Source organism: Rhipicephalus sanguineus, chromosome 4 (assembly GCF_013339695.2).
Source record: "Rhipicephalus sanguineus isolate Rsan-2018 chromosome 4, BIME_Rsan_1.4, whole genome shotgun sequence".
Lineage (NCBI taxonomy): Eukaryota > Metazoa > Arthropoda > Arachnida > Ixodida > Ixodidae > Rhipicephalus > Rhipicephalus sanguineus.
Genome location: NC_051179.1, coordinates 44,564,205 through 44,588,001, shown reverse-complemented (window position 1 = coordinate 44,588,001; position 23,797 = coordinate 44,564,205). Strand labels below are relative to the sequence as shown.

At 43.0% G+C, this 23,797-nt stretch overlaps 2 protein-coding genes across 2 annotated transcripts; one reads left to right on the top strand and one right to left on the bottom strand.

The window, feature by feature from the left end:
- The first annotated feature begins 84 nt into the window (after positions 1-84).
- On the top strand, positions 85-7,017 carry LOC119389877 (vitamin K epoxide reductase complex subunit 1-like protein 1). Its single transcript, XM_037657291.2, has 3 exons — positions 85-432; positions 1,245-1,354; positions 3,870-7,017. The coding sequence occupies exons 1-3, from the start codon at positions 245-247 to the stop codon at positions 4,076-4,078; spliced, it is 507 nt and encodes a 168-aa protein (XP_037513219.1). The 5' UTR covers positions 85-244; the 3' UTR covers positions 4,079-7,017.
- Positions 7,018-8,379: 1,362 nt separating this feature from the next.
- LOC119389876 (general transcription factor IIH subunit 3) lies at positions 8,380-18,326 on the bottom strand. Its single transcript, XM_037657290.2, has 12 exons — positions 18,180-18,326; positions 17,948-18,018; positions 17,151-17,257; positions 16,917-17,041; positions 16,158-16,220; positions 15,520-15,578; positions 15,376-15,450; positions 14,218-14,271; positions 13,209-13,277; positions 10,292-10,427; positions 9,774-9,810; positions 8,380-8,583 (listed from the first exon to the last, which is right to left on the bottom strand). The coding sequence occupies exons 1-12, from the start codon at positions 18,187-18,189 to the stop codon at positions 8,508-8,510; spliced, it is 882 nt and encodes a 293-aa protein (XP_037513218.1). The 5' UTR covers positions 18,190-18,326; the 3' UTR covers positions 8,380-8,507.
- Between the last annotated feature and the right edge of the window lie 5,471 nt (positions 18,327-23,797).

Here is a 23,797-nt window from a genome sequence, read left to right as displayed (position 1 = left end):
AGGTGACGCCTGGTATTACTCAAATACAAGACAACGCAGATTACATCTATCCATAACACGCTGCATTCGCTTTTTCATGGCCACAGCCACAGCCACGACAGAAGTCGCAGGCGTCTGCTGTCTTTTGGTTTTGTTATCGGTTCGCTTGTCGATGTCGCACACGGTTTGACCGGTTTGTCGTCGCTACTAAATTCGCTTCTCTCGTGCGGCAGCTTCCGCATCGCTCAGTCTGTATCGTTTGAACATGTTACCCGCGAACCCACAAGCGAGGCGAAGCCGCCTCAAAATTTTCAACGCCGTGGTCTGCGTCTTGGGTGTTCTGGTTTCGGTGTACGCATACATTGTCGAAACCCGTGCCGAGGAAGACCCCAAGTACGCGCCGATGTGCGACCTCAGCCCGAACGTCAGCTGCACCAAGGCGTTCAATTCTGCGTAAGTCTTCGCGATGCATAATTTCCTCGTTCCGTGTTGAATGTTTTCGCGTCCTTCGAAGCATTATAATTGGCACAGCTTCGAGCGTGAAACTTGGTGTTCCGTCGTTCGGCTTTTATGATGCCGGAATTGATTGATGGGGTTTGACTGATTGATTGATTGTTTGATTGATTTGAACGTAGTGCATTCCTCCGGGACCTGTAACTGCAATTGGCTAAGCATGGAACGTAAAACGTGATGGTGCGTCATCGCGCTTTTCTCTCACTAGAATTGATTGATTGACACCAAACAGAACCCTGCCGATTGATATTTAGTGTCTCGCGTCTCTTCGGGACCTTTGATTGGCACAGCATCGAGCGGAATACTTGATGGTGCGTCGTTCGGCTTTATTGACGCTGGAATTGATTGATTGATTGATTGATTGATTGATTGATTGATTGATTGATTGATTGATTGATTGATTGATTGATTGGCGGAACACTCATGCTGCGGGAACTTGATCAGCGGCTTCTCTTTCACGTGCACTTAAATCGAAGCATACGATAGAGCGTTCTTAAATTTTACCAATGTGCAGCCCCACCGCAACCGGTATCGTACCCGCGACCTTAATTGAACCCATGAACTCGAGGCGGATTACGCTAGAATTGCTCTGTTGATACAGTGGTGTCGAGAATAGTGGCAGCAAAAGGAATTAACGAAAAATGCCGGTATGTGACGCAGCAAGTGTGTGATAACACGCAATTGTGATTAGGGCTGTAACCCATTGTTCATATATACAGTGCGGTCATTCACTTTGTTTGTCTCTTTTTCAGGTACGGCAAAGGACTGGGACTTCTCCAACGTTTCGTTGGTTCTGACTCTGTACTCGTTCAGCCGAACAGTGTCTATGGAATTATATTCTATGTCACTGTCTTGATATGTGGTAAGAAGCAAGAAAGTATTGCTACAGATCTTATATTTGCTTTTTTTCTTTCGTACTTTGTTATTATAACAAAAGTCAAACACATTTTCAAATTGCCAAGACACAGGTTCCACTGTGTATGTATGTTCGTGCAGCACGTAAATGTACACTATAATCTTAAAACGAATTAAATTACAGTTCCAGCTCGACCTGTCAGAGTAGCAGAGAAGACGAGAGTTGTGCGTTAAAACCAAACGTTTAGATTAATAAAAAAATTCGGCAGATCCCATGCCTTGTGGGAATTGGTTTCATTCGAAGCAATGAGCGAGTAGTTGTCTATGCTGCATTCGTGTGGCTTTGAGCCAAAGGTTACGAGGTGGATCGACATGTTTTTGTAAGCATAGTAGTTGTGTTCACATTGTATCGTAGCCTTACCAGGGACGTCGATTACACTGGCACTTAAACGATAACTTATGGTCTGATGTAACGTCAGCACTCACTTTAGAGCAGAAGCGCGAGTATTATTAAAATGAATTGCACTTTACAGTGCGATGATGTGAACATGATATGTGACTTTCGTTAGCGTATTCCTCCGAGGTCAAGCAATACTTGAATATAGCTTGCTGAATCATAGGAATACAAATGTAATGTTTATTAGACTTCTAGGAAAGTGGAGCCAGCACTGGAACCACAATTGATGTTGACCCGGCATGACACCTGCATCATAGGAGCACATCTGTAATGTTTATTGCTTTGTTATAAACTTAGATAGCCAGCACTGCAACCACAATTGACGCTGCGCTGACATTACGCCTGCTCAGGGTCTTTTTCCAAAGCAATTTCAAGATGTGGTGTGGCTCTGTTATAGAATACCCAACTGCCACGCAGAATGCTTGGGTTCGATTCCTGCTGGGATCCTGATTTTTATTCTTTGCATTTGTCGGGTCACCGCTACCGATGTCGGTTTTTCTTAATGCTCTCGCATTTAAATGACCAGTGTCTGTTCCCGCCATTCCTGGAAGATATAAACTGTCAATCACCTGTGGCGCATAGCCGCTTACCGTGGCCCGTGGTACACAGGTATGTGCCACACGTCTGGAGGAAAAGGTTTGGCAACGTACGTGACAGGATTGTCACGTTATTTATGTCATGACCAGACAGTTATATTCGTCAAACCCTCTTACCCTCCCATGCCAATTTTGGTCTACACCAAGCTAAGGAGGCAATCACCAGAGCACCCTGACGTAGGCGGCTAAATAGATAGATAGATAAATGGATAGATACGTAGATAGAAACGCTCAAAGTGCCTTCGGTTCGCTAAGAAATGCTTCGCATTTAAAACTTCGGACATTCACACACCCCTGGTAATCGATGCTATTCAATTCACTGTTAAAAGTTGGGTGTTCTTTCCTATAAAATATGTGAGGCCAGGATAACAACAATCACTTTTTTTTACGGGGATGCCATATGGTGGATGTGAAGCCTGTTCTGATCAAACAATCAGTCTGCAGGATAGCTGCAAATGTTGTGCAGGGGCAGCAGTTTTGCAAACAACAGAGGCATACCTATTGCACAGTGCGTTCATCATTCAATAAAAATGGCTCGGCTTTTAGGCATATAGCCTATATGAGCAAGTTTGTTGCAATTTCTTTAACTTGTCTCCCTATCTTTGCATTCCCTTCAAAACAATTAACAATGCTGTAGTATCACACTTCATTCCATCTGTGTAAATCTGGTAACAGATTCTGGTAATGTCAGCAGTGCTTGTGTGTACGTATGTGTTCCTGTTTTCAGCCCGTCTTCTTCGCACAGTTTAAAACTTTGCTAAATCCATGAACCGACTAGCCCAACAACATGCCTTGCTTCAGCGGTAGGTTGCCCCCGTATAATTCAGAACAGTTTATCATTCGCAAGTTCCTCAGTTATTCAGATGTCGAACTGTGAACAAGCTCCGTATCATTAACTCTATGCTTCATATCTTGTGTCGCTTGATAAATGTTATATTCACCATTCATGTTCGATCACAAAAATGTATTTGCACGCTGCTAATTAAAACTTGCCTGACTTCCACATGCAAAAGCAAGGGCATAGCCAGGATTTTAATATTTTTTGGGGGGAAGGGGGGTATGTATCCGACCCCATTATTATGCATGTGCTGTATTTATGAATTGAAATTTGGCATTATTTTTTCAATATAACAACTGCTACGAGCCATTGCTCATGATAACCACATCACGTCACTGCAAATCTGGCGACTGTAGCTAATGTTGGCTCTAATATAACTGTTGATGCCAAAATTATGCCAATATGAAACGAACTGTAGACACTGGAAACAAATGTATGTGCATTACTTAGCACCTTCAGAAAAGTTATGAACAATATTTTTCAGGTTAATCATTTCTCTAGGTAATGCCGTGAGATGTATCGTGGAACAAATTGTTGCTATTCAGTGAAGTCAACACATAAATTACTTGCCAAGGTACTGTTGAACCCCGCTGCAGCGTCCTGTACGCGCATTATGTTCCCTTATTCGCAGGCATGTTTGATGGAAGCCGCTGGGACAAATTGCACTTCGCTCTCTGCATACTGTCCAACATCACATCGGTTTACCTTGCCTACATCCTTTACTTCGTGCTCTACGACCTCTGCGTGGTCTGCGTTACGACGTACGTGTGCAACGCACTGCTCCTCATCGGCAGCTGGATTCGTCCGAGTGCGGTCATTGCAAAACCAAAAGCGTCGTAACTCGGACTTTCGTGACCGTGATGCATGTGCACATTCACAGCGAACCTGTATGTTGTCTGAAAACGCAACAATATTCTAATTTCAGTGTGAATACATAATTCCACTGTTTACGTACAAATGTGGCAGTGATTATGTACCCCTAGCAAGGAGCTTAATTGTCACACCTTTTTTTTAAGTTTTTGTGCCGACATTGTACTATATGTTGTTTGCTTAGTGTTTAACTGTGTTCAAGACTAGGCATGTAATGAACTTGCATTGTATCTGTCACCAATTCTTAGGAGGAACTACTTCACGGTAGCCTGTTTACGCAGCCTGCCTTGTTTTGTCTACAACAAACATGTCCCTAAAAGATTTATTAATGCAAACTTTGATATTTCATTAGGGGGGAGATCCAATGCATGAGAAACACAAAGTGACCAGAGCCATGAACCAGCAGAACTGCTGGTTTACTGGACGAAACTGAACACATTCTTCGATATTTATGAAGCAGCACACTAAAGACAATCACGCACACATAAAAATGACGCAAACACAAGTGCTGGTTTACATCATTTTTATGTGTGTGTGATTGCATCTTTTGTGCACTCCTTCATCAATCATGGCTCACCAACAGGCTCATGAATACATATTAAGACATTCTTTGTAGCCCCAAGTAGCTTGTTGCCATTTAACTAGCACTAGCAGTGCAGAGAACCTTGTCACGGTGCCGGAGAGGCTTGCTAATCGGACTGTGGCAACTGCATATGGGGGGCATCACATATCTGCTGTCTGCAGCTCATTTAGGTACAGCTGGCAGATGACAGCCTCAGTCCAGTCTTGAAAAGACATACGCACAAGGTTTCTGTGATGTACACAGAGAAAACCCACTCGGGGGAAGCTGCAAATTCCTCAAAACATGATGTTAAGCAAAAGTGCAACGCTCAGTCCTGTGAAACATTCATCCTTACTGGACAGAATTATAGAGACCTGAACATTTTGTTACGTTGCTGCACTGAAAGAATTGTGTGGTGAAAGATTGTGTGCACAATGTGCTCTTTTATTGTTGTGTACTCATGAGGTACTGACACCAATTTTCTAAGGCAAGCTTATTTATTTATTTACTCAGCCATACAAATCTCCTGTATACAGAGATGGCTCTGATGAAGTGTGAAGCTCAGTAAATGCTGATAAGATATTTCATTTTGAAATTAAGGTTGATCTTCGCATGCCACAATTACTGACATCAACACTAGTGTGACATGAGGCTGCAGTGTCAACTCTGGTGACTTCACACTCCAGTATGGCTGGCTCTGATGACGTCGGGTACTAAAACATTCAATATGGCCGCTTGTGCGTCACCAACGCAGCCACGGAGTGGAGTGCCCGTGGAAACGTCGCAAGATCTTGCGCGGGCATGTGGTGAGGAACTCGTACCACGTTGCGTCGTCAGGGTACAGTAGGAACCAAAACTAGCTTTTAAAAACATACAGCAATCACTTTTTCAGGGTGCACTCATGCTTACCAGTAAATTTTCTAGGCTCTTATGGGCTTAGCTTTTCATTTGACGCAAAGAAAACAACTAAAAATGTTCGTGTCAGTACCTCTTTAATGTGAAACATGGTACCTTATATGGAGCTTTCATCGCCCAGTTATCAAAAACCTTGCACCTAGCTTGTACTGTCCGTCCAGAATGAAATACAAACATGAGAGATTCAACTAGAAGGCATACTTCCTTTTCAACATTCATTCGTGTGTGACGCTTATATGATTAATACTATATGGAAAATTAGTTTTGCGTCTAGAACACACTTAGTGCCTCGCAAACCATGTCTACAGATCACTTTCAAGTAATCAATCCTTGATATGACACTGTTATATAACAAGTTATCAGATATGATGAAGTAGCAAATCTACAACAGTACTTGCCAATATCAGCATTTAGCAAAATGAAACAAATATGTGCTTATAACGAATGGTGAATTTAACGATGTATTATGATGACCTTATATAATTCTAGAGGGCTTAAAGAAATCAAAATCTTTTCTAATTAGTAACAATATTGTGTTTGCATGAAGCCACCGTATAAATTTTCAGTGCATTTCCTTTGCAGTTGAAGTTTTACTTGAAGCAAGGTATACTTTGTTTATATTTCTCGTGCTTTTTGAGGTGTCACTTTAATGTTCATCAATGTTTTGCATCGCGGCACTTCATTTGATCTGGGCATGTATAAATTATGTGCTGCATATGAGCTGCGTGCCAAATTGCATTAGAAGCAGAAGCCTTAGTCAAGCCATATGGCATCCATCTTCTACTTCTTTCCTGTATGCTAACAGAATAAAGGCTGATTAATCATAAGGTACAACTTTAGTAGGAAGCATAAAAAAACAACTCATTTTATTTTTTCTCGTTGACATTTGTGACGTGGTAGCACGTATTCATTAGAGGTGTTAAGGTAAATGACACGGCACTGTTGATAGGTTGGTGCGTGGCACGCCTTTTCTCTTCATTTCAAGGTATTGCCGATTACACAATGTTCATTTTGTTGACACTGCTGTTATGTGAGAGAGTGGACACATGCTCAGAGTCGCCTTAAGCCTACCAATGTGAAACGTCAAATGCGACGTGTGAAGTTGTAGTCACGAGAGAAATTTACGCTGGCTAGTCTCTGGAAAGTACACAAACTGCACATTTTTGTTATACTAATAGAGACCTCTTGTTTGCTTTGGACACTAAACTGGGGTTATGTGATGTGCTTGAGATTATATGTGCTCAGAAGTCATTTACCAAGCAGTGCTGCGCACTGCACAAGTGTGTCTATCGTGGTGTTCAGGTGCAGTATTTTTGTAACACATTTAAAGATATATATTTACTACTTATTTTAATATACAGCGTATACATGTACATCCTATAAATGTCTGTACTCTGAAGTCTCATGAAATAAAAATGTCACAAATGTCTTTTTTTTTCAGACATCATTTGTGTCTCTCCCTAAGCAACCTTGGGAGCTAGGAGACCCATTATATCGGTTTAGAGCATAGAGTTTTCTAAAAAAACTAGAGGGGACTCTGGCGCTGCGATCGTTCAGCTACCATGGTAATGATGGGTAGTACACAAATTTGCCTAGTCTTCGTGCTTGCGGCTTCAAATGTACTTGTGGCTTTGTTTATTACTGTGTTTTGGCGTTCGTTTCGGATAAAAGAATAGACCGTTGTGAACTTCGTGACCAGGTTTGATTTGGTGAGCCTAAAAAAGTTAAAGTGGTGAAGTGGAACTGCTGACTTTTGCTGAACTTCGTTTTGCGACAAAGCGGATGTAGCCGACGCGGAGCCAAACGGAGCCGAAAGAACGAAGTTCAGACAAATTTGTGTACTACCCATCATTCCCATGCTGGCTGAAGCGTCATGCGTTGCAGCTCCCATAGACACTAGCGCCAGAGTTCCCTCTAGTAAGTATTGTAGGAAACTCTATGGTTTAGACGGCATTGTAGCAGTGAAGGTTTTGAAGGCAATAGCATTCTTACTGTTGCTGAACTGCTTACTACACGAAATATTATGTGCTGTTTAGGTTTGCACAGTAGGTTGTTGCTTAAACGTTAAGGGGCCCCTGCAACACTTTTCCAAGTAATCGTGAAATTACTTCACTATCGGGAATGGTCAGAGGATGCGCATGCGTGCTATGCGCAGCCAAGTGCAAGTGTCGTCGGCTGTGCTGCTAGGCGCATTCGATACCAGTGCTTTCTGCTGCGTTATCAATCCCTTTGCTGTTTTTTTTTTCTGTGAATGCCGTACACATCCACCCGGAAAGCACGAGCGTCAAGAAGGCCGAGGCACGCCCACTGATGTCGCTCTTTTTGGGCATCAGCGTAGCAGACAGCGCAGTGCTCGCGGTTCAGTGTGCTCTGTGCGCTTGCGCATCGTCGAGAGATCTCGTTGCGTTTCGAGAATATTAGATGCCATTATATCCTGCACTCAGCGCTCCTGCAATACTGTTTAAAAAATGCAAGGGTGTACACGGGTGTCTGCATTTTGGTCTCACCGAAATGTGGCCGCAACAATTGGGGAATTAAACCAATGCCCTGATGCTTATTAGTGTGCTGCAATGGCAGCTGGGCCACTGCAGCAGGTACAGCACAGAACCGCCAAATAGGCAGGGGAGTACATCAACAGCATTGTGTCTATTCCCGTTTCTGTGCATTGCTGTCAACAACCAACAAGCCCAACTTTTTACCCTCTTGCAGTGTTGCTATGTTTCTAACTTGCAGCCTATAATACAATGCTATTGTCAATTAGAAGCTACTACTTGCAAGCTAAATCACGATGTGGAAGGAGGACCAAATAAACTGCTCTTTTGTGAAAATTTAGCTTTATGAAGCAAGATGCTTAATGTAAGCGACGGTGCTGATGGTTCTGCTGCTGTTCCAAAAGGATTCCTCTGCATTTGGCGGGGAAACCTAGATCCCGAGTTTTTGCTTTTTCTTCTTGCCTTTAAGCAGTGATGGTAAAGGCCCGGTGAACTTGAAAGCAGTCCTGCAAGAGAGGTGGGAAGAGGGTTCAGCATTCCAAAAGCAGGAGTGCTACAATGAAAGGGCAACGCATTACTTCAGCTACATGTCGGCCAGGGAGAGTCTCTACGCGCCGAAAACTGGAAAATATCTGGACCTCGAGGACAAGCTCGCAAGGCTTGCAAAACTTGTCAAGGTAATGGGCCTTGAATAGGCACTTGATCGAAGAGTATCTACAAGTGAACTTAAAAAAAAGAAAAACTGGATCACACAAGAAAATTAACTGCCAAGAGAATAAATTTCCCATTATATGAAGGCGAATAGCGCTTGTCCTTACTATTTTTTTAGGACCGTCAACAGAGGGTCATGCTATAGTTTTATTTTAAAAATCTTGTAACAATACATTCAGGTGCATTGTTATTATGAACCCATAGAAATAGGGTGCTCGTTTAATTCAAGTAAATATGGCATACCTAAAAGTGACTGGCTGAGAATACTACCCCAGGCTGATGTGCACACATAACAAAGAACAAATCTTGCATTAAGGTAAGTCTGGTTTCCCTCTCATGTTGCTGGCATGTATAGAATGGATACACATGACCATATATGCTCTCATAGCTCATTCAGTAATGAATACGTCAAAAGCAAGTGCGCTGCTAAGGCAAATTTGTCACATCAACGACTCCGAAAGCGAGTGAACCATTGGGCCAGGGCCAAAGCTGTCAATTTGACGAGAGGTAGGAGCACTTGGTTTAAACAGCTGTTTGTGGATGACACAGCAGCCAATGTGCACTTGACAGGCTTAGAGGTGTCCTCAATAGGTGTCACTGCGTGTTAAGGAATGGTTCCATTTTTTAATTTTAATTTTATTTTGAGCTGATATTTGTAGAATGTTAGTGCACAAATTCCAGCACTTATGTGCCTGGAAGCAGCACAGTGGGTGCGTTTTCTTTGCCCAGTCCACCCAAACCACACCAAAGGAAATGCGCCGTAAGTGCAAGCACAATGTTCGTCTTGCGGCAGTTTTTTTACCGTAGAACACTACTACAATGAAACAGTGGAAGTGTCCACGATGCCAGCGTGAGTACATCTGGTAGCCAATCAAGGAGACAATCCTATTTCTATGATAATTGTGGGGAAACTGCAGTGAAATCCTAAAAGCTGAAATCGCGAAGCGCAGCAACAAGACAGTTTCAGATTGAAAGGAATACTTACTGACATGTAGAGCAGATGGGACTGAATGCACAGAATACTGAAACGAAAAACAACATAGTCATTACTGTTACAAAAGTTTCATTTGCAATCCACGCATTATGTGCCAGTAACTGTCCGATACAAGATGCCCTGACAATTTTTGGTAGGTCTATAATTTTCCTTTGAGTTTCAGCATTGTGGTCACCCTCTTTACATTTATCTTTAGCACCTTCTCGGCTGCCGCATGCTATGTGTCAGCTCGTAAGGCTGCCAAACCTCCGTTGATCAACATGAAGGAGAAGCTTAAATAACCATATCTGATACCCTTAGATTCACCAACGTTTATGGGATGATGCAGGCACGTAGGCAAGCACGTTTATGATGCAGGCACGTTTATGGGATGATGCAGGCACCGCACGTAGCCCCACGCGGGTTCCATGCTTTTCTCAAAACACATTGCAAGGTTCCTTTAAAAAGTAAAGAAACCAAAACTATACCTCCAATTACCAAAGTACACAAAGTATAGAGAACACACTCACTGGAAAGGCACACAGAACATACGTAGCCAATCTCGATAAGATTCCTGTGACAGAAGCAGGCTGCCCGGTAGTCCACGTGAACAGGTGGTGGGAAGACCAAGTAGTCCCTGGTTGACTTGTCCGGAAGGAACAACCACTGCCGAGGGACGGTCATAATGAGGGAAACGGAAAAAGCCACTTGCAAACTTGAGACATGTCTTTACTCAGTTACAACCTAAGAAAAAATGTCAGCTCCACCTGCAGCCATTGCTGTTCCTCCTACAGAAAATTTGCATAAATGCTCCATCCAATAGCGCTTACTTATTTTGGAAGCGTCAAGCACTTCTAGAGTGTTTCAGATAGTTGACTTTCCCATACAGACACACGCTTGCGTTGCTGGTATTAGGTTGAAAACTTGTACATCTTGGTAAATTTCGTCAAGGATTCTGACATCACTACCCGGAAAAATGTAATGTTTTATGTAGTATCGATGAACCTTTAACTCTTGATATGTATTTACATTAGCCGAGAAAAAGTGCTCACGGTTTGAGCAGAAACAAGCTAGCACGACTGTCTTTCACAGGCAAAAGGCAGGCACCCCACAGTTTTATGGGCAGAGCATACATTTTTCCTTAGGTTGTAACCGAGTACAGTACTGCTTCAAGGGGTAACAACAGTTGATGTCACTTGCCACATAGAAGGCTGTCAAGATCCTAATCCTGTTATAAAATGCTTTATGAATGGTTTTTTAAAAATTGTGTTACTTGCATCCCTGCTGTGAAAAGTCAATGGTTGCCAGTTGCAGAAACAATCTGCACCGGTGAAGTTCCTTAATGCACAATTGCAATAAATAATGAGTTCAAAACTAGTATACTACAGCATGTGAGCCATTTACATAATCAGTCAGTGCATTCACACAACATAACCAAAAATTATGCATATCCCACACACTGTGAGAAAGAATCAGTGGTATGTGAAGCACAGGTGGGTATCTATCTATCGTCATCTGTATACATATGTGGTATACGTACATCACCATCATCAGCCTTACTACGCCCACTGCAGGGCAAAGGCCTCCTCCATGTTTCATCAATCAACCCGGTCGTGTGCTTTCTGCAGCCACGCTATACTCGCAAACTTCTTAATCTATTTACCCACCTAACTTTCTGTCTCCCCTTCGTGCATTTGCTTCTCTTGGAATCCAGTCTGTCACTCTTAATGCCCAGAAGTTATCTTGCCTACGCGCTACATGCCCTGCCCAAGGCCATTTCTTCTTGATATATACATAGGCCTGCTATATTTCATAATGTCAAGCATGTGTTGTGGCCTAATGGGCAGGGCATTAGACGCACTGTGGGAGGCTTGTTTAAATTTCGTTATCAAATACGCAATTTATTCATCAAAGAGCCCCCACACAAGGCAAAGAAAAAATATACTTACTGCGAAATGTCTGCTAAGATACAGAGAACGCATCGCATGAAAAGCAGCAAATGCTACCCGCCCCATCACAAGGTGTGTTCAATATCATTCACACTAAATGACATGCACGTCGAGCCTCATTGTCACCAGACATTCGCAGTATACAAGGGTATACGACAGTCACAACTGATTACTATGTCCATCAGCAGATTACTATAATAAAAAAACATTCAAAATTATGCTTTTCATTTCAATATCTTTGCTGTCTTCCAAGCTGGATCAATTTTACACAGGCGAAAATCCGATTACACTGCCACCGATATGCCATCACAGAGGACAGCTTGTAAACGCAGGAGCTGTTCCCAACTGAGAAGAGTATAGCTGCGCAAGTTGCTCAGGAAAGTGCTATGCATGAAAAAAAAGGTTACAAAGCCAGCACTAGAAATCGATAAGAATGTTTACTTTGATTACACTTTGTTCTCTCTCAGAAATATAGTTAATTTTTGCCAAGCCCCTGTTGCCGGGACTACAGAAGTCACAAAACGGATCGGTTCTATAGGCCAGTGGTTCTCAGTCATGGATGTTTCAGGGACCCCTTGTGGACCGGTGGAAGTGATGAGGGACCCCTTGCAGTGAGTAAAAGTGAAGGGGGGGGGGGTCATGAATTAACGCGACCTGCAGCGTGAAATAGATGCATTTATTTCTCCCGGGCGAAGTATGGTGAAACTAAAGTGTCACGTCAATTGGATCTCATCAGCTTGTCAATAAGTTATGCGGTCTGCAGCCACATTCAACCTGTTTCTAGCTATCTTTGCTCTTCAAATATGCAAGTCTAGAAAAATTATGCTCGCGTGCATATGTCGTAGAAAACTGCAACAAAAGCTTTACAACCACCTCATGGAGTTGGGGAAACATCAGCCAGCTCCGCCGCAACGCACATGTTTTATAGATCAGAAGGGGCCGCTGTCACGAAATAGTGTGTGCCTCAGAAAAACGCGTTTTTTTTTTTTTTTTTTTTTTCAAGGATAGGGTTCGCGGATCCCCAAAAATGGCTTCGCGGAACCCCTGGGGTCCGCGGACCCCCATTTGAGAACCACTGCTATAGGCGAATATCATCAGCTGTGAATCTCGATCACTATGCCCACACTGCCACACCAAAGAAATGGCATTAACACATAATCTCACTTGCTGCGAGTGACATTAGCTGTGCCGTGTGGCAAGGTTAAAGGTGCACGTACAGAGCTTAAATTTGCGAAGTAGAGTGCGCTTAAAGAAATGGCACGTTCTGACAATACATATGGGAAGCTCAGTGACAAAAGCATAGATACAAGTACTAGATTGCAATTTGGCTGCTTTTAGAGCGAGTTTCATGTTCTGTTTAAACTATGTGCTTAAATGCACTGCCTCGCTGAACTTGGATACGTTGCACGCAAGGCATACATACTGACAGTCACATCACTTCAATGTTGCTCACGCACAAAAGAATAAAAGCTGCCAGCTGGGGCAAACGAGTACTTACGAGTAAGTACTGTAAGAGACCTGTGTGGTTTGGCACCTTCATGTACTTCCCGCCCGTGATATCACAGCCCTGCAAAACAAGTGACATGGATTGGCATTTGGTATTTCTATTGTGCCATATACATACAAGCATGAACAAGATGGCATAACCACATTGTCAGGCTACAAGAATAATGCAGAAAACTCCCGATCGTGAAATATTGTCTCGACTGCACACACTCACACAATTCTTATAACACTTGGCATTTCTCTCTACGAGCTACTTTGCACACTGTAACCAACCTCTCTGTAAACTGGGGTTGGGGCGGCAGAAACTGGGTTGCCTAATCATACGACCTGTCTTGACAGAACTACAACCAGGATTTTAAACGAAGCGCCAGCCCAAATTGGCTGAAGCAATCTCAATATTTTTACCAATTAAGAGTTGATTATAAGTATGTCATTCATTGATTCACTGGATCATACATCCATTAGGCAGTCGACTGTACTAGAAACAGACAATCCAAAGTACGGCTTGCTTAAAAAAAAAGTGTGTGTGGTTCTACCACGCACGTGACATTTTAATAAGTATATCACTAGAGAGCAAGAAATGCTACCTTGTGGTACGCTCTGGATCATGGGAAATTCGACCTTTTTTTCATGACCAGTAAAGTTATCTTTAGAAACAACTCCCGAGTACAATTCGTGACCACAGCAATGAGTGGTAGCACAGGTACATGCCTAATTTCTCACAGAAATGGCTACCACAAGAGAAACATGCGACATGTTAAATAATCGTTGTAATGATGAGAGCACTAGTAATGAGACATATAGCAGGGCTACGCGAAAAAACACTGACACAGAAAGGCAAGTACACAGGGCGCCCGTCCTGCGTACTTGCCTTTCTTCGTCCACATTTTTCGCACAGCCCTGCTATATCTGTTCAAGAATGCACCAACTAGCTCAAACAAGAGCTTAATAATAATGAGAAAATGAGAAAAACACGTGCCAGTCTTGGAGTTAAAGCTCACCTGCTGAAGCAAGCCAGAGTCCTTTTCAAGGACACAGGCATCTATGATGACATTCTGAAAAGAAATGCCTGTGGTGAGAGTAAACTCTGGAGCACAGCGAAAATGCCAATTTATAAATGTGTTTGTCAAACCATATGGTGCACAACCATCAAACCACAAGACCACCTTTCGTTAGCATGCATATTTCTCATGACAACCTTTTGAGTGTAGTCAATCAATCTAGAATTTAAGATGACGACCTTTATAAATAGAAGACTGCCCACAGCAGTGTCATAGGATTTGATGACTATCAAGTGCACTTGTTCCCAATGCCATAGAGTTTATTAATAATAGTTTCCGATCTTTCTGTAGCAGTGGCACATTTTTACCTCATTTATCTGCAGGAGCAACGCGTACCTGTTACAAGGTGTAGGTAAACATACTGCTTTCCTTCAATGCCTTTTTCAAAATAGCAAAAACAGTTAAAGGAGCACTGACACCAAAATTTTGCATCTTGTTTTTTCTGTTGTGATAAGTAGTCAACGACCCACTTATCGCGGCTGGAAAGCTCATTTCCTCGAGCACGCGACCGTTAATTATTTGGAGACGGTTTTATAGCGCCCAGTCGCAGTTTCGGTTTCAGGCGGGGCCCAGAGTGGTGGCTATGTAAACATAGCTGGCTGCGTGAGCACACAAAACCGCGTGCATATGAGCACCGCATCGACAACTATTTTCAACGAAAGCTTCCTGGGTGCTGCTACCATGCCCTCTGAGACGTTGTAAATATGCATGACCCCCCTGCGATGCACTGCCGAGGCGAGGACACCAGCCTTTGTACTCCCGTGCAAGTCTCCCCTTCTTTCCGTTGAAAAGGTCTGCTAGGAGAGAGTGGGAGAGAGCGCCCGCAACAGTCGTGGCAGCCAAAGCGAACTCGTGACGCAGGTGGCGGTTGGTTGTTTACAAGAACACCAAAGGCGTGTTTTGCATGGAGTGGCGCGACGCGCACTTTAAACGTGATTTTAAATATGTTCTAGGCTATATTATCCGTTGATATTTCGTAGATGATGCGTGTGTGTCCACACAAGTCCATCCCACAGGTTATCTCGCCTTCGAAATTTTGTGTCAGTGCTCCTTTAAACTACAATAGTAAAGAATGCAATGGCTGTCACAAGCACTAACCTTCTTCTGAGCAGTAAAGAAAACATTCATGAAGTTGAGGTACTGAGAAGCACTTTCACCCGATGCAGAGAGCACCTGCAAGGAGAAAAGAAAAATTTAATTAGCTACTCGCAAACCTTGTGTACGTCATTGGGCTGAGCTTACCAGTATCCGAGATGCTATTTTTTTCTGACCTGCCGTCTCCTTCTCTATCCTGTTAATGTCTGTGGTTGCAGTGTGTTCAGGAAAACATGTAGAAACGCAAGAAGATTGTAATGAAACCCAAGTAAAGAGGGAAAACAATTCAGCCAGTTCCACATTATGAAAACCGTCAGACAGTGTAGCTGTAAGGGTGTGAGAGCGTGTGAATGGCTAGAGAGATCACGTGGTGTCGTAAATCCACCGCTAGATTTGAAATACGCATGCTTACACTTGATTGGGCAAAGTGAAATCATGTGACCTGCAGGTTCAGGCAATGGCATTTCAGCAAACGCCTTGTGTCACGTGATTTGCTGCTAGCGCAGCCAGAATGTTGCCAAGTAAGCACTCTCTATTATCTACATGACCTTCTTACAGGCCCAGGTGTGTCTTCCTCTATTCAATCCCTACTCTAGTCATGTGACCTGCGTGATGACTACTGCTACTACTACTACTAATACAACTACTACGCTACTACTGCTACTACTACTATAACTACTGCTATCACTACTACTACTACTACTATTACTACTACGATAACGACACAGGGTAGACTAAGACAGCTTCAATATAAAAAGGATGCACCAATGTCACAAAAAAGATACAACAAAGTGCAAGGCTGAGTCCTCCTGTCAGCAGGGTCTCTGAAACTTGGGATTCGCTCTTATCTGAAAGTGAGAGAGAGAGAAGGGGTACAGAAGACAATGCTTTAAAGGACTTTTCCTGCACTCTCCTTAAATTACGAAAGTACTGTGCATTCATCCATCCAAATGCTCACTTAGAACACCATAACAGCAGCCACCACGTGTACCATGCAATCAAGCATACCTGCAAACTTCAAAATTTTTAACAAACATATAAATGCATGCACTAATACACATGTTCCTTGTGTTATCCAGAGTGCTGATGGCATTATTACCATGGCAACATACAATGTGGAGTTGTACTCCAACAAAGGGTCCAGCGATAACAATGTGCCACAGCGAGAAACTTGCTTCGCTGGGGCACCAGCCATGAGTGTGCAGGGTCATCCACACATAAGGTGAACCCCTCATTAGTATTCAAGACATTATAGAAGCTGATGTTTAGCACATAATTTGAAATAATATTATTGTGTCTATCGACACCATGATTCGACACAGTTTTTCAATCCATCTTCAGAATACTCAGGGGTGGTGCCAGGATTTTTTTTACTAGGGAGGAACCCACGACAATTCTGAGTTCCTTCGGGGGAAGGGGGTCAAGGAGGCGTGGAACCTATGAGTTGTGTTTTTACTATGTTTGCTCCTAGGCAAGAAGGGTGGTCAGGGGGGGTAGGCAAAAATTCTGCCCCTGAGAATTCCATAAACATGAATTGCACTTGCCTGATGAGACTAGTTCCTTCACGCCTTCCTTGATGGCATTTGTAACTTCGCTGAAGAGTTCGTACTGGCCGTCCACTGAGACAGTATCTTGGGTAGAGGGCAGTGCTTTTGGGTAGAGAAAGGAGCTGGTAAAAAAAGAGAGAGAAAGGAACGTATCACCAATTAATATTGGCCGCGCACTGGCCACCAACCTGCATGGCCGCACGTTGCGACGACACATTTTTGCCAATGTACCTTTTGTGTGAATGGCAGGCAATGACCGCCAACCGGTTGCATGGATTGAGCATCAGATGCGAGTTGCAAAACACTGTGGCCGCATCGAGAAACCTGGATACTATGCCCTGCAACAATAAGGAGTGCTCATCAGTAAGACGCAGCAAGATGTAGTCGCATCAGATGATGTTGTGCAGTCACTAATCAGTTACAAATTCCAGCTGCACAGACTACTCTGTGTACACTAAGGTGAATGTTTGGGCACGTTGGTAAGAGATGATAAAAGCTAAAAGTGCACAAGACGAGGACAGAGAAGGGGCTTGAGACACACAGCGCTCGTGAGTCTCAAGCCTCTTCTCTGTCCTCGTTTCGTGCGATTTTAGTTTCTATCACTACTCTGTGTTGTAGCAGTCAGTGAAACATCAATAGCTGACTGCTCGAAAAGTGAAAGCTTTACATTTCCTACAGTTCAACATAAAATTCAACAGAAAGTTATCTGCTGTACGCATGCTTGCAGCCAGGCTGTAGTAAACCACCACATTAATATAGCATGCGCATTTGCGAGGTTAGGTGCGTATTTGTTTTTCTTTTATCAAGCGTAACCACGCCATCTCGAGTTGCTACCTAGCAGTTCACAACAGTAGACTCGAAATAATACAGCACATTCAGATATAAGCTGCATAATTTTCAGCAACACGCCATGCATGCAGGATGCAGCTGCGGCTTTTGAGATAAATGCCAGACACTATACAAGATACCGTAAAAACTGTGTTTTCCATTTAGGTGCCAAAAGAAGAGACTTCGCAGCAGACGCTCACCTCTTCATTTTGAAGTAAACTGGCGCAAGGATTTGTGTCGATGATTGTGACCAACAAGCTGCCTTCGTCTTCTGTCGAAAAAAAAATAATTTAGAGAACAAACGGTAACTATATAGTAATCACTATGCACGACTAAGCGGGCAAGCAGGTTGAAATCGCCGGGCAAATTAGACACGATCAGTTTGTCTCATTCTCGGGAATTACAAGAAAAACCGTCAAGGAGAAAACTTACCTAATGGCATGGTGAACGATATTCAGACACTTTTTCCGTAGTGTGTAGCCAGAAACGATACCGAGAAAAATGAAACTCCTCAAAACTTCGTAAGCATTCGCTGCACATGAATGGACCGCTTGGCTCGCGTCGCGCGCGATGTCGGATACGAAAGTTGCTTCGAGCGGCTTCGAGCATGCTCAAGACCAAAACTAGCCAACACTTATTTTGACGTCTAATATACGTCTAATGCTTAAGAAAAATGGCGGTAGTGACGTCACTGTTTGGTGTGTGTTCTTTGAGATAATAATACAATTTTTTCTGCATTCTCCTCGAACAAATTGATCTAGAAGTGAGTTATTCTTGAGTATCAGCTACAAGCCTCAAAACCCATGCTTTGCGCTGAAGCGTGACGGTAACCGTCGACCTTCAGAAAGATCGATGGATTGGCAAGCAGCCACACGAAGCCAATCGTAGCACTAGCCTCAGTCACTGCTCTTTTGGCTCTGCAAGGACTACAGTGTTCTAGAAGTTTATAGTGCGCTCACTGAGCGGCGGAGCGTGACGCACTTCATGTCGCCGCCGACAGGCGGCGCGGCTCACAGCGTCACCTGAAACTTTCCGGCGGGTTGCAGGGCGCGGATAGCGCGCGTTGTTGTTTTGCGCGCAAGAAAAGTCAATCTTATGGTGCGCAACTCACGGAAGTTCTTTTGATGCAAGTTTTCTGTGTGTTGTGAAATAAGTTACTGTCGTTGTGACTGATTTACGGAGGGCGAGCGATGTTTTAAGCGGCTATTGCATAAATGAATGCTCCTCCACGCAGCCGCTGCAATAACAGGGTGTGTAGTTGGGGGCGTTCGTTTTTTTTTTTTTTTTGTCCTGCTGATCGATACGATTTTCAATGCACTTTCGCCACTGTAGCTATCATAGCGACTTCACTCCCGCCTTTCGAGCCCCACTATGCCGAATATAAACAACGCCTCATTTTTAAAATTTTTTCGCGTATATATGATCTAGCTGGTCTGTGTAACTAACCCATTTAATGTTCCTTTTCTTTTCGCGAATCAATAATGGTTGGAATCACTCGGCTTCGTAATAAATGTATCCGCACCGTACGCTTAAAATTTTTATTTACAGACTTAGATCGTACAAGCTAGCTAGGTTACCAAAACTGCAGTTGGACTCGTATACCCAATAAAAAAATATATTTTATACATAGCTAATATGAGTACATAACAAGTAACATGTATCACGTGCGTACATATTTTTATTGCACTTTGAATTGCACCAGCGCGGATAAAACAGGACACGAAGAAACACTCGACAGTGTCACGCACTGACATACTGATTTTATGTACACAAAACCCTCCCTATGTATGCGCAAATGTTTGCCATATCACAATATGAATTATCAATGCCGAAAATGTCACTCGTGGTCGAACAATAAACAGATGCAACAACGTGTATGAACATCTGCTAGTCGACTACGAAAATGAAAAATAAAGGACAGCAAGAAACGCCGGCGATGTTTGCAGTCGACAGCCGACGACAACGTCGATCTACCAGGAACTGGGGCATCCCAAAGAGAGCCAATCCCTTTGGACCTACCCCGCTTCCTAATGAGAGCTACGATCCCAAAACTTTCTAGCGATGGCCGGTGGTTTTTTGAACGCACTGTACAACGGCATCTTCAAGAAGACCTCGACGTTTGCGTTAGCGGTGGTTGTGGGAGCGTTCTTCGTCGAGCGTGCCACCGACGTCGCAGCGGACGCGATCTTCGAATCGGTGAATAAAGGGGTACGTTCATTACTTCCAACATTACTTATACTGCGAAGTACTGGAGATAAACAGCGTAAGAAAGCACGGCTACGAAAAGCAAGCACACAGAACACGCTCTGTGTGTGTCCTGTGTGCTTGGTTTCCGTAGCCGTGCTTTTTTGCGCTGTTTATCTTCAGTATGAATTACCAACTAGCCCTGTAAGCTACTTTAATAAGTTATACTGCGAAGTAGTACATAAGGTCGCCTAGTAACTTCCTCGTAAGCCGTGGGTCACGCTAACAGTTACATGTTTCAGCCTACTGCAACCGCCAACAAACGCGGCTTGAAGCTCCGAAATCTGGGCAAGCAAAACTCATGTCTAGGGTCGAATACAGGATTTTTTTGAGGTGGGGGGTCAGCTTGTGAGGGAGCCTGATAGGCCTTCTTTTCGATGGTATACATTCAAAAATTTAGGGGGACCTGAACATTCGGACTACCTCTGGATCCTCTAGTACCAACGTCGCCTGCCGCCAAGGCACACCCAAGCCGCATCAGTGGAGATTACTGTCAGTGAAACTTCATAGATTTCATAAAAAGTGACTCCATTGCCATTGCTTGACAGGAAGCACAGCTCAGCGCCAGTGAACGTTAGCTTTTTACTGCTCTCGAAGCTGCTTCTGAACTTTTCGTATCGTGTAACCTAGGATCCTCACTTCAGGGTTTTACGTAAGGGGAGGGACAGTACAAACGATGGTTACAATCTGGTAATTATTAAATGAAAAGAAAAACAATAGGACAAAGCACAGAAGTAGTTTAACACAGCTATGAAACATTAAGTGCAAAAAAAATGTGTGATGCACTAAGAACAATCGTATGGTGGGAAGTTGCAAAATTGCCTGCATTTCTATTCTCCCAACTTAGTGTGCTCTTACTGCTGCCTCGGTATGGCATAGTTGCACAACAGGGTTGCATTACTTGGCCCGGGGCATCACCAGTTTAATGTAATACACATTAGTGCAATGTTTTGCTTGGATGTCGAATTTGGCAAAGTGTGCGCAGGTTTTCCTTAATGCGCTCAAAAAATAAATGTGACTTTTTTTTTTTATCGGGGCAGTGTGGGCCAGATCATCCAAGCTCTTTTTGTAAAATTGGAGCAAAGGGAACTTGAGTGCCCGTATATCTTTCACCAAAAAGTAATCATCGTGCGTTTTGCATCTCCAGTTATACAAGATTGTGGCAATCATGATACCAGTTCCGATATAAAAGTTACATGAGGAAGCCATCTTTCCGTCTGTTTTGTGCATGCTGAAATCATCGCAGTATGCATTCCTACCAACTAGCCCAATTTTCATCACTTTTGCACTAATAACATGTTCAACGCATGTGCTGCTCACACATTTTTGTTGCATCTTTTTATCGCAGAAGCTGTGGAAAGACATCAAGAAGAACTACGAGGAGTAGAAGCTGCATCGAAGCCCGTAGCACTTGAAAAACTTTGGAATGCCATCCCAGCCATTGAGAAGTGGATTGTTGGCTGGCCGATTTAAACAGCCGGCTATTTAACCAGTAAACATGTGATATTCACATTGACGCATGGATGTCTTCCATTTGCCCTTTCATTCCTCGGAACACGCCTGTTGTTCCTGTGGGCATAATTAATGGTATACACACCAGTGGACACATTTGTGTAAAGCTGAAGGAACTAAGCAAAAGATTGGTGGGTGTCATCAATTCCAGGAAGAACATGTGCAACTATAGGCAAGCCATTTCTAGCATGCATGCAGGCAGTTCTATCAATCTTGCATCAGAGATAATCGCTACTTGACAGGGTGTCAGACTGGTGCATTCCAGTCCAGGAAAATAGATTGGTACTGGTCAAAGTCTAAAGCAACAAAAGTTTTTCAGATTGATACGTGTTTGTGACACAAGTGAACAAAGGCGATAGGACCAGAGCAAATTTACTTTATTGAGGAGTTCTTATATGCATGGAAAATAAGTCGTGATCCCTGCAGTGCCAGATTTAAACTGAATCTAAAGCATTCAGTTGCCAGCATCGGATGTTAAAGGTGGTATTTGCATGTTGCATACCATATTATAAATAAGGTTTGCAACATTTTGTTTGAAATCTATCATATAATTGTTTCAGACAAGATGCAATGTCCACACTCTGTCACATATACTGAAAAGAACCACCTTGATAATCAAGGAAGCACTTTTTTTTGCTATGGTAGTTGTGTAGGTATTCTACCTCGACCAAAGTTTATATGTAGGCAACCAAATGGAAAAGCTCCCAAGTGTGTCATTAGTGTACAGTACTCACGGATTGAAATAGGACAACTTAGGGTTAAGTAATGCACGTACTTTCGTCTACATGGTCTTCCATTCGGGTCATGTCAGCGTAATTTCGACTCAAACACGTAGATCAGAGTCGACATTATCTATAGAGACCAGATTTGTCGCGACATGACAAGATTATCTCAAGCAATTGCGAATACCAGTCATTATACTAAAAAATTTGATGTCTCATTTGAATCCGTTAGTACTGTACTTGTCACTCATCACATCTAGAAAGATCACATCTACAATGAGATCTCACTCTGGATGTACAATTTCAATAGAGCATTTTAATTTACCCTTGAACTTTTCGCTGTTTGCATTTGCATGGGCCACCACAGAGGTATACATATGTGAGGGGCAATGCTGGTGGCAACACCAGATTCAGAGCTCAACCATAGACACTCAACACTACTATTAAAGTAATCTTACATTTTTTACTTGACTGCTGTTGTGAACAATCGTCAGTGTTGAGAGAACACTGATGTGACAAAAAAATTCAGATGTATTGTAGTTAGACAAAATGCCCCAAGATGTAGCTATTAACTCTGCCACTGCCGTTAACAGCTCCTGTAACTTGGTATCTGCAAACGTAAAGAAGTTTACGGACAAACTGAGGCTATCTGTTCTAGCTAAACATGTTCCTGGCGCAATGCTGGAAATGTAGGGAAAAAAAAAACTGAATTCCTGAGACAGAGGCACTCCTCTCTCTCTTCCCCGTCATATTTCTTCGTGCTTTAAAGAAACACTAACGTGAAACAATGAATCAGTTTAGACTGATAAATTATACCCTCAAAACTCTATAGTCGTTAATTTCACCATCACAGGCTGCATCACATTAACAGAGGAGAAAACCGAAGTCAAAGTCTCATTTTTTTATTTCGTGCGAAATCTCCGCACATGACGTCATGGATTACAACAAGTTTTATTCGTATTTCGGCCACACTGGTTTAACAAAATTTTCTGAGACTTGGTATGCCAAGTCTGTGGCCCCTTCGGAGGACAATGTAACTCATATTTATCGATTAGGAACTACGTAGGCCATATTGGACACCATCAAAATCTACGACGTCATGGCAATTGGTGCGGGAGCTTCAAGGTGGCATCGTTGCCCGCATTTTCTTTTTGCGCATTTTCTCACTTACCGAGTATCTTCTCGCAGCGAGCGTGGTGATCTTGCTATAGTGAAAGAGTAATTTACTAATACGAGAAAAATCGTTTTTCTCTTTGTGTCCCTTCAAGTTTCATGCTGTGAACAACTTGTTTTGCAATCACAGATGCTAATTATAGCCCCGGAACAAGTTCTTCAAAAGCTCTCTATATCTATTCCGGGATATCTATCACACAGCAGATGTTCGCAAGGGCAGTATTTTTTATTTCGCAGTTAACCTTGGAACCACAAGCACCAAAATTAGTATATGACAATTCAATAACACGTAAGCCCGCATGTATGTCCTAGGGCATTGTTTTTACCATATTCAACGTTACCATGCATTTTATCTATCTATATGTACACACGATTTCGAGAAAAATGCCTGGACTGGTG

Excerpts from the sequence above, each read along its gene's own strand:
- LOC119389876 (XM_037657290.2), bottom strand. Across the intron at positions 17,258-17,947 it reads GTTTACTTCAAAATGAAGAG|GGCATAGTATCCAGGTTTCT; the intron begins GTGAGCGTCTGC and ends TTATTGTTGCAG. Across the intron at positions 15,579-16,157 it reads ACTCAGCCTTGCACTTTGTT|ACATTAACAGGATAGAGAAG; the intron begins GTATCTTTTTTG and ends CTGCAACCACAG.
- LOC119389877 (XM_037657291.2), top strand. The coding sequence starts at position 245 with ATGTTACCCGCGAACCCACAAGCGAGGCGAAGCCGCCTCAAAATTTTC. Across the intron at positions 433-1,244 it reads ACCAAGGCGTTCAATTCTGC|GTACGGCAAAGGACTGGGAC; the intron begins GTAAGTCTTCGC and ends TCTCTTTTTCAG. Across the intron at positions 1,355-3,869 it reads TGTCACTGTCTTGATATGTG|GCATGTTTGATGGAAGCCGC; the intron begins GTAAGAAGCAAG and ends CCTTATTCGCAG.